Source organism: Musca autumnalis, unplaced genomic scaffold, assembly GCF_047663935.1.
Source record: "Musca autumnalis isolate F117 unplaced genomic scaffold, ASM4766393v1 scaffold_1, whole genome shotgun sequence".
Lineage (NCBI taxonomy): Eukaryota > Metazoa > Arthropoda > Insecta > Diptera > Muscidae > Musca > Musca autumnalis.
Window position 1 is genome coordinate 314,788,410 of NW_027411644.1, and position 14,604 is coordinate 314,803,013.

Consider the following 14,604-nt stretch of genomic DNA (forward strand, 5'->3'; position numbering starts at 1 on the left):
ATAAACCAAAACATTGATCTACATATATTGACGAATATTTTTGAATAGACAAAATTGTAGCTAAAATTCTCAAAATACCGATCATTACAGCTAGTTCGGTTAAAAATTGCAGCTAAAATCCTCAAAATACCGAAAATCGGGAGATACGGTTATATGGGAGCTATACCAAAACATGGACATATGTTGACGATGTTTGGTGGAGATGTTTCATGACCACTGAGAACTTCAAATGTCAAATTACAGCTATTTCGGTTAAAAACTGTAGCTATAATTCTCAAAATACCGAAAATTTGGGAGGTACCGTTATATGGCGGCTATACCAAAACATGGACTTATGTTGACGATGTTTGGTGGAGATGTTTCATGACCACTGATAACCTTAAATGGCAAATTACAGGTAGTTCGGTTACAAATTATGGCTAAAAATCTCAAAATACCGAAAATCGGGAGGTACCGTTATATGGGGACTATACCAAAACATGGACCTATGCCCATATCCTTTGGGATATAAGTTTGTTGATCACTACGAACCCTAAGTGCCAAATTATAGCTAAATCGGTCTGCAAATGTGGCGCAGAACGTCAAAATACCTCAAATCCGGAGGTACCGTTATATGGGGGCTATACCAAAGAGTGGACCGATATAGTCTATCTTCGAACTTGACCTGCCTACGGAAAAAATACCCTCGGGTGCACTCTATCTCAATTATTGCGGACGCTAGAGTGATTACAACAGACGGACGGACATGACTAGATCGTCTTAGAATTTAATCCTGATCAAGAATATATATACTTTATAGGGTCGCAAATGATTAGTTCGAAGTGTTACAAACGGAATGACAAACTTAATATACCCTATATACTATGGTGGAGGGTATAAAAATAATAAATATGCTCTAGTATATTGTATTAAACCCTAGTGTTAAGGCGCGTGCATAGCTGGTTAAGCTTCTTTGTAACACCGCTCACTGTATTCCTTTTAATTAATCCGAAGGCCTAAAACATTCGAAACCATTATAAATCTCCTTAATAACCCATTATTTAAGAAGGGAAAAAAGTAGTTATTTTTGGCCACTAAAAGTTGAGAAAATAAAAAATTAAACTTCGGATACTGAATGTCGTAACTACTTATTACTACTTAATCGTCAACTTATAGTGGCCAAAAAAACCAATTATTTTGTGGACAGGCCCTTGTTAAAATAATGGGTTAGTAAGGAGATTTGTAATGGGGGTTTGCTGGTATTAATTCTGAAAGTAATTTTAATAACTAATGTCCACGGTTTTAATGTAATTAATTTCTTTTTGGAGTCGAGCTCAATGACCGATGATTTTTGCAAGTGAAAAAGGAAAGCCGAAGATACGAACCCACACAGCCACCATTACGTGACCGATTTCACCGTTGGTAGCGGCTCATCAGACATATCGGCTGTGGAGTGGTTTCTTTGTCACCGAAATTTGCAAATGCAATTCATTCCCTTTTTGAGTTTGCCGACGTCGAGACTAGAATTTATTCGTAGCCTCGGCTTTGAAGTTGGACAAACATATTCCGATACCCATTACTTTGTAAAGGAGAAAATAAGTTGTTTACCCAGTAATTTTGGCTTAATTTTTGTTTAATGTAAAAGCAACAAGTTCTTTGAAGTGGGAGGTAAATAAAATTAAAAATTAATGGAAATTAATTTCTCGTTGGAGTCGAGCTTAATGACCGATGATTTTTTGCAAGGGAAAAAGGAAAGCACTATTATGTAACCGGGCCTCGCTGTTGTTAGCAGCTCATAAGAATTGCAATTGAAAGTTCGACAACCGAGAAGCCACTCCACAGCCGATGAGTCTGATGAGCCGTTACTAACGACGAAACCGGTCACATAATGGTGGTTGTGTGGGTTCGAATCTTCGCCTTTCCTTTTTTTTCCTTGCTAAAAATCGTCGGTCATTAAGCTCGACTCCAACGAGAATATAATTGAAATTTATAATAAAAACGAATGAATGATGATTATTTAATTTGCCTTTTATTTTGTATTAAAAAGCCTTGTGGCTAAAAAATCTAATACAATATGATTCGAAATGTGCCGAAATCTGAAGGGTTCTAAATTCCGTGACTCACAACATTATGCCACATGTCTTCGTCTGAAACTTTCCACAAAAAATAATTTCTAAAGTGTTTTCTTTAAAAAAATTAAAATTCTCATTAAGTAATCACATTTTGGTATTCAAAAGTCAATATTAAAAACAAAGAACCCAAAACCTACACCCGCTTCGTTTATATTGTTATTTTTTTATTTCTTTTTCATTTTTCTAAATAAAAGTGAACCAAAAATATTTATTTTTCATGACGACCAGACCAGGCCAAAGAGAATACATTATTTTAATTATCATCTATCTATATGTGTTTAATCTTGAAAATGAACCAAAAAAAAAAAAAAAATAAAAATAAAAATATTATTCTAGTGAATTTTGGCTAAAACCCAAGAAAATCCCACCGAAAAAATATAGATGCGTTTTCTGCTTCTGTTCTCTACTTATCAACACAGAAAAATTTTGCTGGCTCGTTAAATTCAAGGTGAATATGCATTTCATTTTACAGTTTGCATTACACTTTTTGTTTGCTAATTTTCTGCTGTTAATCAAAATAAAATTTTAGATGTTGTTTTGCATTTTTTTGGTTGAGAGGTTCTGTTCTCCGTCTAAAGTCCAAAGTCTATATTTACAAGAAAAGTACTAATTTTGTATTCAAAACAAAAAATAATTCCAATGTCATGTGGTTTATTTTGATTTGCTTTGGTGGGTAATGGGGCGTCTTTGTGACGCCTTCCGTTTACAGCAATAAGATGTACCAAGCAAATATATCCATTACCTCCCCAAAAGACAAGGTGAGGATAGCTCGTTATAAATCGTTATAACCTTTTAAAACGCCCCCAACAAGTCCATAAATGGGCATTTGTTATATTTTTAAAATTTTTGAGGTACATTTATGGTAACTACAGCTTATATGTTGTCCATTGCTGAGATTGAACACACGATTTTTCGATTCTTAGTTAGACACTACACGCTTTGTCACTGTTAGGAACATTAAGACTTGCTTTAAGGCTAGATAACCAAACTTTCCTCATTTTTTATTTTTTTTTAAATACTATCTCTTTGTTTGTTCCACCTATATCTATTACTTTGTAATGTGTAAAATATATTGTTTTTGCCTTCTAAAATTTCAAAAAAATAAATCATTATTTTCTAACTGCAGGTAATGGAAAATATAGACTGTTATATAGTAATGTGTTAATTCGGTTCAAATAACGGTTTTTTGAAATTTTCAACTAACGGGTAAATATGACTAATATGCCTCTCAAAATCTAGTTCGGAAGAATTTTTAAAAGTTTTGCCTCTAAAACAAAACGCTCATCGTCTTTTTATACATTTTCCTTGTTTCGACTTCAACTCAAAATCCACGACATTACAAACGGACAACTGTGCCATCATTACTCATTACTTTGTAATGGGAAAAAATAAGTTATTTTGTTTATAATCGTTTGAGGAATAACTCATTATTTGTCAACTACACTTAATGTAAAATAAAGCTTTTTCCCATTATATTGTAATGGGATAATTGACTGGTGTCCTTACCAAATTCTTGTTTCCAACCCAGCAATAAAATCATTACCAGATAATGGGTTTTATAGTACTTTTTGGTAGTCGTAACAACTTACAAAACACACTACTAGCCCATTATTTTATGAAGGGCATGGCGCAAAGAGTTACTAGTTATTCTATGGCCACTAGAATAAGTTAAACAAGTAAGAACGGCGTTAAGTTCGGCTGGGCCGAACTTGTTATACCCTCCACCACAAGTTGTATTGAAGTAAAATGGAATAATTAGTATCCTTTCGTGTATGAAGAAGACTTACGACTTACGACTTACGCTTCTATGTGGATATAGGAAAACGTGGACCTATACCGATAATACTCTTCTGGAATATTTTATAACTCTTGGAAGCAGAGTACGTAAAAATACTTTAAATAACATTTCCAATCGTTTCGTTTCGTATTTTCCATAGGAACAATACAAAACGAAACATAACCCACGTTGGCCGAGCTCGCTGTTTAGTTTTGTTTTGTTTACATTCGTGAGTGCAAACAAAACGAAAAGCGAAAAGTACTCAATTCCACAAGAGCAGATAGAAAACGGAATAGTACTAAACACATGTGAATAAATCAAAAACGTTTGGTGGTTGATAAAATTCACTGTGGTATGCTGATTGGTGGTTGATAAAATTCACTGTGGTATGCTGATGCTAACTTATAGGGTTGTTAAGCAATCACATGTGTGTGTGTGTTTGAGTGTGTCATTGACAATACGCACGGGAAACGTTTCCCAAAAATACTTCTTGTTTCGGTGGTGAATGAAACAACTCGGCAAAGCATAGCCGAAGTTACATTTCAGCAATCGTACTGTTTCCATTTTTTTAGATTGAAAAGTTTGTGTTTTTGTTTTGGTTGTGAGAATGAAACGATTCAGAGAAGCTGAAAAGTTTGTGGCTTTGTGTGATTGGTACGGGAATCGTTTTGTTTGTTTCCGTTCATTGCTTGGAAGACTAAATAACGAATTTCGGCCATTTCGGTGGGATATTGACGTCACAATCGTCAGTATTTCGAAAATCTGTAGGTACCGTTCTAAGGGGGCTATATCGAAACGTGGACCTATAACGACGAATTTTAGTCGGAAATGGGGCAATATGAAAGCGTGGACCTGTACAAACAAATTTCTGGCGAACAGTTTTATATCACATTGAAGACTAAATACCAAATTTCAGCCATTTTGGTGGAATATTAAAGCCACAACCTTCAAAATACGGAAAATCGGGAGGTACCTTTCCATGGGGGCTATATGAAGGCGTGGACCTATAGCGACAAATATAAAGGGGAAGTTTGGGTACCCCCAACGAAGTCTAAATACCAAATTTCAGCAATTTCGGTGTGATAATGAAGCGAAAACCTTCAAAATACCGAAAAACGGGAGGTACCGTTCTATGGGGGGCTATATGAAGGTATGGACCGACACCGACCAAATTCTGGGAGAAAGTATTGTACCCTAAAGAAGACTACGTACCAAATTTCAGCCATTTTGGTAGGATAATGAAGCTAAAACCTTCAAAATACCGAAAATCGGGAGGTACCGTTCTATGGGGGCTATATGAAGGTGTGGACCGATACCAACAAAATTGTAGGGGAAAGTTTTATACCCCTAAAGAAGACTACGTACCAAATTTTAGCCATTTCGGTGTGATAATGAAGCGAAAACCTTCAAAATACCGAAAAACGGGAGGTACCGTTCAATGGGGGCTATATGAAGGTATGGACCGACACCGACAAAATTCTGGGAGAAAGTTTTGTACCCCTAAAGAAGACTACGTACCAAATTTCAGCCATTTCGGTGTGATAATTAAGCTAAAACCTTCAAAATACCGAAAATCGGGAGGTACCGTTCTATGGGGGCTATATGAAGGCGAGGACCGATACCGACAAAATTCTGGGGGAAAGTTTTATACCACTAAAGAAGACTACGTACCAAATTTCAGCCATTTTGGCAGGATAATGAAACTAACACCTTAAAAATACCGAAAATCGGGAGGTACCGTTCTATGGGGGCTATATCAAAACGTGGACCGATATATCCCATTTTCAATACCAACCATCCTGCAAGTAATAAAAACTTCTGTAACACATATTGACTCTCTATCTTTAAAATTGCGAGCTGTATCTTGATTTCAACAGACAGACGGACGGACGAACAGACGGACATGGTTAAATCGACATAGAGTTTTATGCTGATCAATAATATATATACTTTATAGGGTCTCCGACGAATATTTCGATGTGTTACAAACGGAATGACAAATTTAATTATATCCTCCATATGGTGGAAGGTATAAAAAGGGGTCTTCTGAAGAAAAGACCAAATTCGGGTATTCCTAAAGAGAAGAGCAAAAAAATAATACCAAAAGTTAGTCTTCCTAAATAGAAGACCGGAAGATGGTGTTCATAAAAAAGGCGATTAAAAATAGGTCATTAAAAGAAAACTCAAAGATGGTCTTCATAAGGAGAATACCAAATGTTGGTCTTCACAAAAAGAAGACCAAAAGCTGGTCTTCGTAAATGAGGACAAAAAGTTGTTCCTTTTATATAGAAGACCAAAAGATGGTCTTCATAAAAGGAAGACCAAAAATTGGACATTTTTTATAGAAGACCAACAGCCGGTCTTCACAACATGAAGACCAAAAGTTGGTCCTTTTATAGGGAAGACCAACATTTGGTATCCACGACCAAAAGCTTGTCTTCACAAAAAGAAGACCAAAAGCTTGTCTTCATAAAAAACGACTTCACAAAAAGAAGACCAAAAGTTGGTCCATTTATAGGGAAGACCAAAAGGTGTCTTAACAAAAAATTAGTCCAAAAGCTGGCCTTCACAAAAATACGACCAAAAGTTGATTCTTTTATATAGAAGACAAAAGTTGGCCTTCACAAAAAGAAGACCAAATGTTGATCCTTTTATAGGAAAGACCAAAAGTTGGGTTTCAGGTAATGAAGGCCAAAAATTCTTCAGTCTTCATAAAGAGGAAATCAAAAGCTGGTCTTCTAGAAGCGAAGAGCAAAAATTAGTCTTCATATCGAAAATACCAAATGGTGGTCTTCTTAAAGAAAAGACCGACCAAAAGTTAGTCTTCATAACGAGAAGGTCATAACGAGAAGAACAAATGTCTGTCTTCTGAAACCTGAAAAATTGGTCTTCATGAAAAGAAGACCAAAAATTGGTCTTCACAGAAAGAAGACCAAAAATTGGTCTTCACAGAAAGAAAACTACAAATTTATCTTCACAGAAAGAAGACCAAAAACTGGTATTCAAAAAAAGAAGACCAAAAGCTGGCCTTCATAAAGGATTTTTTTGGTTTCCTCTTTTATGCGGATGACTAAAAAGAAAACCAAAACCTGATTTTTATAACAAGAGGACCAAAAGCTGATCATTTTATATAGATGACCAAATGTTGGTCTTCACAAAAAGAAGACCAAAATCAGGTCTTCACAAAAAGAAGACCAAAATCAGGTCTTCACAAAAAGAAGACCAAAATCAGGTCTTCACAAAAAGAAGATCAAAAGTTGGTCCTTTTTTGGGGAAGAACAAAAGTTGGCCCTTTTATAAGGAAGACCAAAATGTTGAGTTTACAAAAAGAAGACCAAAATATTGTCTTCATAACAAGACGACCAAAAGTTTATCCTTTTATATAGAAGACCAAAATTTGGTTTTCACAAAAAGAAGACCAAAAGTTGATCCTTTTATATGAAAGACCAAAAGTTGGATTTCACAAAAAGAAGGCCAAAAGCTGGTCTTCATAAAGAGAAGACCAAAAGTGGGTCTTTATAAAGAGATGACCAAAATTTGGTCTTCATAAAGAAAGGACCAAGAGTTTGTATGTATTTTTAAAAAGACCAAAAGCTGGTGTGGTCCTAAAAAGAAGACAAAAAGCTGGTATTCAACGAAAGAAGGCAAAAAATGGGAGAAGACCAGAAGTTGGACTTCCAAGAGGGAAGACCTAGAGTTGATCTTCATAAAAGAAGACCAAAAAGTTGTTCCAAAAGGTGACCAAAATTTGGCTTTCATAAAGTGAAGACCAAATTTGATCTTCATAAAGAGATGACCAAAAGTCTATATCATTTGTTTGGTCTACATAAGGAGAGAAAATATGTCATATAAATGTTCTCTTCTTTGGGGCGAATAATTTTCGTTGAAACTTTCTTGTAACATACTTAAACTAATTTATAAAATAAATAATTCAATTATCAATTAAAAAAATAAATCCCACCTTTAAATTGAATGGCATTAGACTGGCCATTATTGAATTGTTGTTGTTGCTGCTGTTGATAATTATCATTTGTGGTATTGTTGTTGTTATTGTTATTATTATTCAAAATATCATTGATATTTTTGGGATTATGGAACATATAGTTATCAAGTTGCTGTTGTTGTTGTTGTGGTTTTTGCAAACGTTGTCCACATTGTTGTTTGATATCAGGTCTCATTACATGCTGATGATAAAGTTGTTGTTGTTGCTGTTGACGTATTTGACGTAAATATTGTTGATTACATGTCAAGGCTGGTATTGATGTTGTGTTTGGTTTTGTTGTTAACTTGGGTGTGGTGGTGCTGGAGGATACTTCAACTCCTTGCTCTCTAAGTTGTTGTTGCAAACGTTTCCTTTGCAACAATTGTTGTTGCAGCAACTGCAACTGTTGCTGTTGCAATTGATGATAGTAACGAAGCTGTTGTAATTGTTGGGGTGTTAGGGCAACATTTTGTAAATGTTCTTGTTGTGGTTGGGGATTTCGCTGATAGTTATTCTCTTTGGAAGATGAATTGGTGGATGAGGAAGCGGCGCTATCACAACCACTGCTGGTACTGCTAGAGTTTGAGTTGTTGTTGTTTTTGTTTGTGGAGGATTTGCCACCAGCAACAATGTGTTGCCATTTGTGCTTGTGTGACATGTTGTTGCCGTTGTTGCTATTTGAATTGTTGTGGCTGTTGTTGTTGCTGTTGGCATTGCCAGTTTGATTTAGCATAAATCGTTTGCCGTGCATTTTCGAAATGTCACTGATTTTCATAAGAAATGCCAAAATTATTAACAACATTTAGTTACGCGGCAACTTTTCTTCCTCACTCCGTTGATGAGATGGAATCTCTCGCTCTCTCTTTTACTCTCTGTGTGTTTTGAATTATTGGGAATTTAGATTTGCTTGCTGCTACAACATGTTGCTGGCAATAATGTTGCACTTTAAATGTTCCCGATGGTTTTTCTGTTGCTGTTTATGGGTTATTTGTTTGATTTGTGCGTTTTATTTTTGGAATAAAATTCTGGATTTTTTTATTTATGTTTTCTTTTTTTCTGGGGGTTTTTATAGGACCCATGCAAAGCTTTGTAGTTATTTTTATTTGTTTTTGGGGAAGACTTTTTATTTGTTTTAGTTGTTGCTATGCACTTTTTTGTTGAGGGAGAATGGGTTATTTTTGTATGGAATTTGTTTGTTGGTTTTTTTGTTCTTGTTGTTTATTTTTAAAATTGAATTTTTTCAGTCTTTCAATATTGTGTTCTTCTTTTTTGCTATATAGTACACTTTGTGTTTTCAATACATTTGGTTTTGACTGCCTAAAGAAAATAATGGAATAAAATATTTGGAGGGAAAATATTGATTTAAAGAGCCCCATTACAATTTATATTATGAAATTTCTTGGGTCTTAAATGTTTAATTTTAGCAAAATTTATGCAAATTTCAAACTAATATTGATTTTGTTGCTGGCATAATAATTTTCCATCAAAAAAATTCAAATTAGCTTTATTTTTAGTTAGGATATTTATGGTTTAACCCCCTTAAGCTATGCCGCTTTAGTGAATAGTTTTTTTTTATTTTCAATTTAAATTGTTAAACTTATGGCCTTTTTTGAAATTGAAACAAAAAAAACCTGCAGAAAAACTCAAATGTAGAGCGCAGGCAAGTACATGGTCTCATACACTTTAGCAACATTTCCTGTTAACCAACTATTTGGCCAACTACTTCAACACTAGAGCTGACTGCCGCCTTTACTCCTTGTAGCCTGCCTGCCTCCATCTTATATCGTATCATATGTAGGTTGGTTTAGCAAAGTCTAGTATTAAATTTAACCTTTTCGGTATTTATTTTTCATGTTAGCATGCCGCCGACCGACCTGTGTTCTATTTGAAATGCAAAGTTTGTTTTTTGTTGTTTTTTCTCTCTTCATTAACTTCAATGTTAAAACTGAATGCCTTCTTTATTGCCACCGCCACTACCATCATCGTGAGAGCTCCGCTATACAACAAATTTAGCGCAAATAATAAATTTTAGAAATTGTTCAAAAACAGAAACTATTTGCTTAGCAAGGTATAACAGGGATGGCGGCGAAATTGGAGAAAAATGGGGGCAATTTTCAATAAAAAAAATGTTTACGGTTATGCATCATTTTTAAATCCTTGGGGATTCCCTTTTCTTTATGTTGGCTTTCGATTAAAAAACTTTTTCTGTCGAAAGACTGACAAAAAATCTGAATGTCCAAAAATCGAATTTTCGTTATCGAATTTAATTTAAAAATGAATTTAAAATTAATGTGGCTCCGGATAGTGACAGAAATATGCATCAAAAAATTCCAACAATAAATTAGGAAAAAATTGAAATCAATTTTAAACAATTTTACAGAAACGATTTCCTTTTCTTTATGTTGGCTTTCGATTAGAAAACTTTTTCTGTTGAAAGTTTTAAAAATAGAAAAAATTCTGAAAGTCGAAAAATCGACTTTTCGTTATCGAATTTAATTTAAAAATGAATTTAAAATTAATGTGGCTCCGGCTAGTGACAGAAATATGCATTGATTTTCAACAATAAATCAGGAAAAATTTAAAATCGATTCTGAAACAATTTTACACAATCGAAGGACCAACAAAATCGATTTTTTTGGAACTAAAACCGACTTTATATTTTTTCCGAAAAAATCAAATCCTTTTAGATTTTTTCTGCAATCATAAAGTCCACTAGAATAGATTTCAGGAAAATATATAAAATCGATTTGAGTTTTAGTTAAAAAATCGACTTTTTGGTCCTTCGATTTAGAAATCATTCAATGCCGACCTCAAATTTATCGAATTTAAATTAAAAATTAATTTAAAACTAATGTAGCTCCGGCTAGAGACAGAAATATGCATCGAAAAATTCCAACAATAAATTAGGAAAAATTTGAAATCGATTCTGAAACAATTTTACACAATCGAAGGGCCAATAAAATCTATTTTTTTCGAATATAGTCTGTAACTAAAGCCGACTTTATATTTTTTCCGAAAAAAATCAAATCCTTTTAGATTTATTCTGAAATCAAAAAGTCCACTAGAATAGATTTCAGGAAAAAATATAAAATCGATTTGAGTTTTAGTTAAAAAATCGACTTTTTGGTCCTTCGATTTAGACAAATCATTCAATGTCGAGGTTCAATTTTCCTGATTAATGTTCGGTAATTTTTTTAATACAATTTGTAATATATTAATGTTGAAAGGCTGTATCGAAGAGTTCAGTTTTCGACTTTCTCGCTCTTATTTAATATTTTCAAAAAAAAAAAAAAAAAAAGAAAAAAAAATAGAGGTGTTTGGTCCTTCGATGCTGTCAAATCTCTTGAATGTCAACTTCGACTTTTCGTGAGAGCTTAAATTCGATAGAATTGGCTTCATGATCGATTTTTGAGCTTTTAGGCTGGGCATTTTTGACAAGAAGACTTTGGTTTTCGACTTTCTCCCTCATATTTAATATTTTCAAAAAAAAAAAAAGAAAAAAAAGAGATGTTTGGTCCTTCGATGTTGTCAAATCTCTTGAATGTCAACATCGACTTTTCGTGAGAGCTTAAATTCGATAGAATTGGCTTTATGATCGATTTTTGAGCTTTCAGGATGGGCATTTTTGACAAGAAGAGTTCAGTTTTCGACTTTTCCCATTATATTTTAGATTTTCAAAAAAAGTGGTCCTTCGATGTTGTCAAATCTCTTGAATATCAACTTCGACTTTTCGTGAGAGCTTAAATTCGATAGAATTGGCTTTATGATCGATTTTTGAGCTCTCATGATTGGCATTTTTTGACAATCGAGGGTGGCACTCCAAAACGTGCTCTATTAAAAGTCGATGGTGAGGAATGCAAAAATAAATTCAATTAAAAATTGAGTTTTAGAAAAAAATGTCAATTATTAGGGCTTCAATAATGGATCCCACCTGATCACAATGGATCTCTTTTTCATAAAAAATATTTGGCATGAAAATCGAAAAGTCGATATCAATTTTTTTTCTCAACATGAAATTCGACTTCTATATCCCTAATCACACATTTGAATATATTCCACTTTAGCCTATATAAATATATGTAACTTCTTGTGTATTTAGCTGCCAGCCCGCTTAAACGTTGTTAAGTAATTTATTGCCATAAATTGCACAAAAGGTTTGGTCATGTAATTATTCTTTTTTTTTATTTCTAGCTACAAAGTTGTACACAAAAATTTCTCTGCACGCAAAAAATTCAACTTCATGAAATGTTTCGAAAAAAACTGCAGTGGAGAGGAATGTATGGATGGATAGTTTCAACACTTTTATAACAAACAGAAAACAACAAAACAGCTTAGCAAATAAATTTACTTTGACATTTTGAAAGGAACTGAGAAGGGGACACCACAATATTTGCGCACGAGGCGGAACAAGGCAATACATTAAAGTTGACACTTTAAGGTCTTAATTAGATGGTAAAAACATACAAAAATATTACACAATGCGCCGACAAAAGATTGATGGAATTTTGCACGTGAATATGATATGAAGAATAATTAACACGAAAAATGGGCTTCTGAAGACCTTGGTTCATAAAAGCACCCTTTAGAAGAGTGTCGTCACTATTTAGGAACAGTTTGAAAACAAAATTTATATCAAAATCCTTTTTGAGAAATTTAACATCAATTGTTGAGGTAAACTTTTTTATATAGAAAAAAATTCAGCCTCAGTTCACTGAGGTGAAAATATTTTCTATAGAAAAAAAAAATCAACCCCAGTTCTCTTAGGTAAACTTTTTTTAGATAGAAAAAATTCCACCTCAGTTTTCTGAGGTAAACATTTTTTCTATAGAAAAAAGTCAACCTCAGTTCTCTGAGGTGAACATTTTTTCTATAGGAGCAATTTTTAACCTCAGTTCTCTGAGGTGAACAGTTTTTTTCTATAGAAAAAATGCAACCTTAGTTCTCAGAAGTGAACATGTTTTTCTATAGAAAAAATTGTCCAACTTCAGTTCTCTGAAGTGAACATTTTTTTCTATAGAAAAAATTGTCCAACCTCAGTTTCCTGAGGTGAATTGAGCTTTTCTATAGAAAAAAAATTGTTCAACCTCAGTCCTTTCTATAGAAAAAATTATCCAACCTCAATTCTCTGAGGTGCAGATTTTTCTCCACAGAAAAAAATTCAACCTCAGTTTCTGAGGTGTAGTTTTCTATGGAAAAAAATCAATCTCAGTTTCTGAAAAGAAAAAATTCAACATCAGTTTCTGAGGTGTATTTTTTTCTATAGAAAAAATTCAAACTAAGTTTCTGAGGTGTAGTTTTTTTTTCATTAAAAAATTAAAAATTTTTTTTTCATAGAAAAAATTCAACCTCGGTTTCTGAGGTGTAGTTTTTTCTATAGAAAAAAAATCAACTTTCTATAGAAAAACATCAACCTCAGTGCCTGATGTGTACTTTTTTTCTATAGAAAAAATTCAACCTCAGTTTCTGAGATATAGTTTTTTCTATAGAAAAAAATTCAACCTCAGTTTCTGAGGTGTAGTTTTTTTCTATAGAAAAAATTCAACCTCAATTCCTGAGGTGAAGTTTTTTTCTATAGAAAAAATTCAACCTCAGTTTCTGAGGTGTAGTTTTTTCTATAGAAGAATTCAACCACAGTTTCTGAGGTGTAGTTTTTTCTATAGAAAAATTCAACCTCAGTTTTTGAGGTGTAGTTTTTTCTATAGAAAAAATTCAACCTCAGTTTCTGAGGTGTAGTTTTTTCTATAGAAAAAATTCAACCTCCGTTTCTGAGGTGTAGTTTTTTCTATAGAAAAAATTCAACCTCCGTTTCTGAGGTGTAGTTTTTTCTATAGAAAAAATTCAACCTCAGTTTCTGAGGTGTAGTTTTTTCTATAGAAAAAATTCAACCTCAGTTTCTGAGGTGTAGTTTTTTCTATAGAAAAAATTCAACCTCAGTTTCTGAGGTGTAGTTTTTTCTATAGAAAAAATTCAACCTCAGTTTCTGAGGTGTAGTTTTTTCTATAGAAAAAATTCAACCTCAGTTTCTGAGGTGTAGTTTTTTCTATAGAAAAAATTCAACCTCAGTTTCTGAGGTGTAGTTTTTTCTATAGAAAAAATTCAACCTCAGTTTCTGAGGTGTAGTTTTTTCTATAGAAAAAATTCAACCTCAGTTTCTGAGGTGTAGTTTTTTCTATAGAAAAAATTCAACCTCAGTTTCTGAGGTGTAGTTTTTTCTATAGAAAAAATTCAACCTCAGTTTCTGAGGTGTAGTTTTTTCTATAGAAAAAATTCAACCTCAGTTCCTGAGGTGTAGTTTTTTCTATAGAAAAAATTCAACCTCAGTTCCTGAGGTGTAGTTTTTTCTATAGAAAAAATTCAACCTCAGTTCCTGAGGTGTAGTTTTTTCTATAGAAAAAATTCAACCTCAGTTCCTGAGGTGTAGTTTTTTCTATAGAAAAAAATTCAACCTCAGTTCCTGAGGTGTAGTTTTTTCTATAGAAAAAATTCAACCTCAGTTTCTGAGGTGTAGTTTTTTCTATAGAAAAAATTCAACCTCAGTTTCTGAGGTGTAGTTTTTTCTATAGAAAAAATTCAACCTCAGTTTCTGAGGTGTAGTTTTTTCTATAGAAAAAAATCAACCTCGGTTTCTGAGGTGTAGTTTTTTCTATAGAAAAAATTTAACCTCATTTTCTGAGGTGTAGTTTTTTCTAAAGAAAAAATTCAACCTCACTTTCTGAGGTGTAGTTTTTTCTATA

At 33.3% G+C, this 14,604-nt stretch overlaps 1 protein-coding gene and 1 long non-coding RNA gene across 34 annotated transcripts in view; one reads left to right on the plus strand and one right to left on the minus strand.

The window, feature by feature from the left end:
• The window catches only part of LOC141389958 (ubiquitin carboxyl-terminal hydrolase 46-like), a 426,104-nt gene that overhangs the window by 30,527 nt on the left and 380,973 nt on the right, over positions 1 to 14,604 (minus strand). For 8 of the 33 annotated variants that reach the window (XM_073962259.1, XM_073962261.1, XM_073962257.1 and 5 more), the window contains exon 2: positions 7,850 to 9,187. The exons of the other annotated variants lie outside the window; for them this stretch is intronic. In XM_073962259.1, the coding sequence (XP_073818360.1) occupies positions 7,850 to 8,672 (823 nt within the window). In that variant the 5' untranslated portion in view covers positions 8,673 to 9,187. The remainder of the gene's footprint in view (positions 1 to 7,849; positions 9,188 to 14,604) is intronic. 33 annotated transcript variants of the gene reach the window in all.
• LOC141389963 (uncharacterized) lies at positions 2,271 to 6,005 on the plus strand. The gene is made up of 3 exons (XR_012409235.1): positions 2,271 to 3,995; positions 4,461 to 5,038; positions 5,344 to 6,005. It is a non-coding gene; the product is annotated as an uncharacterized lncRNA (long non-coding RNA).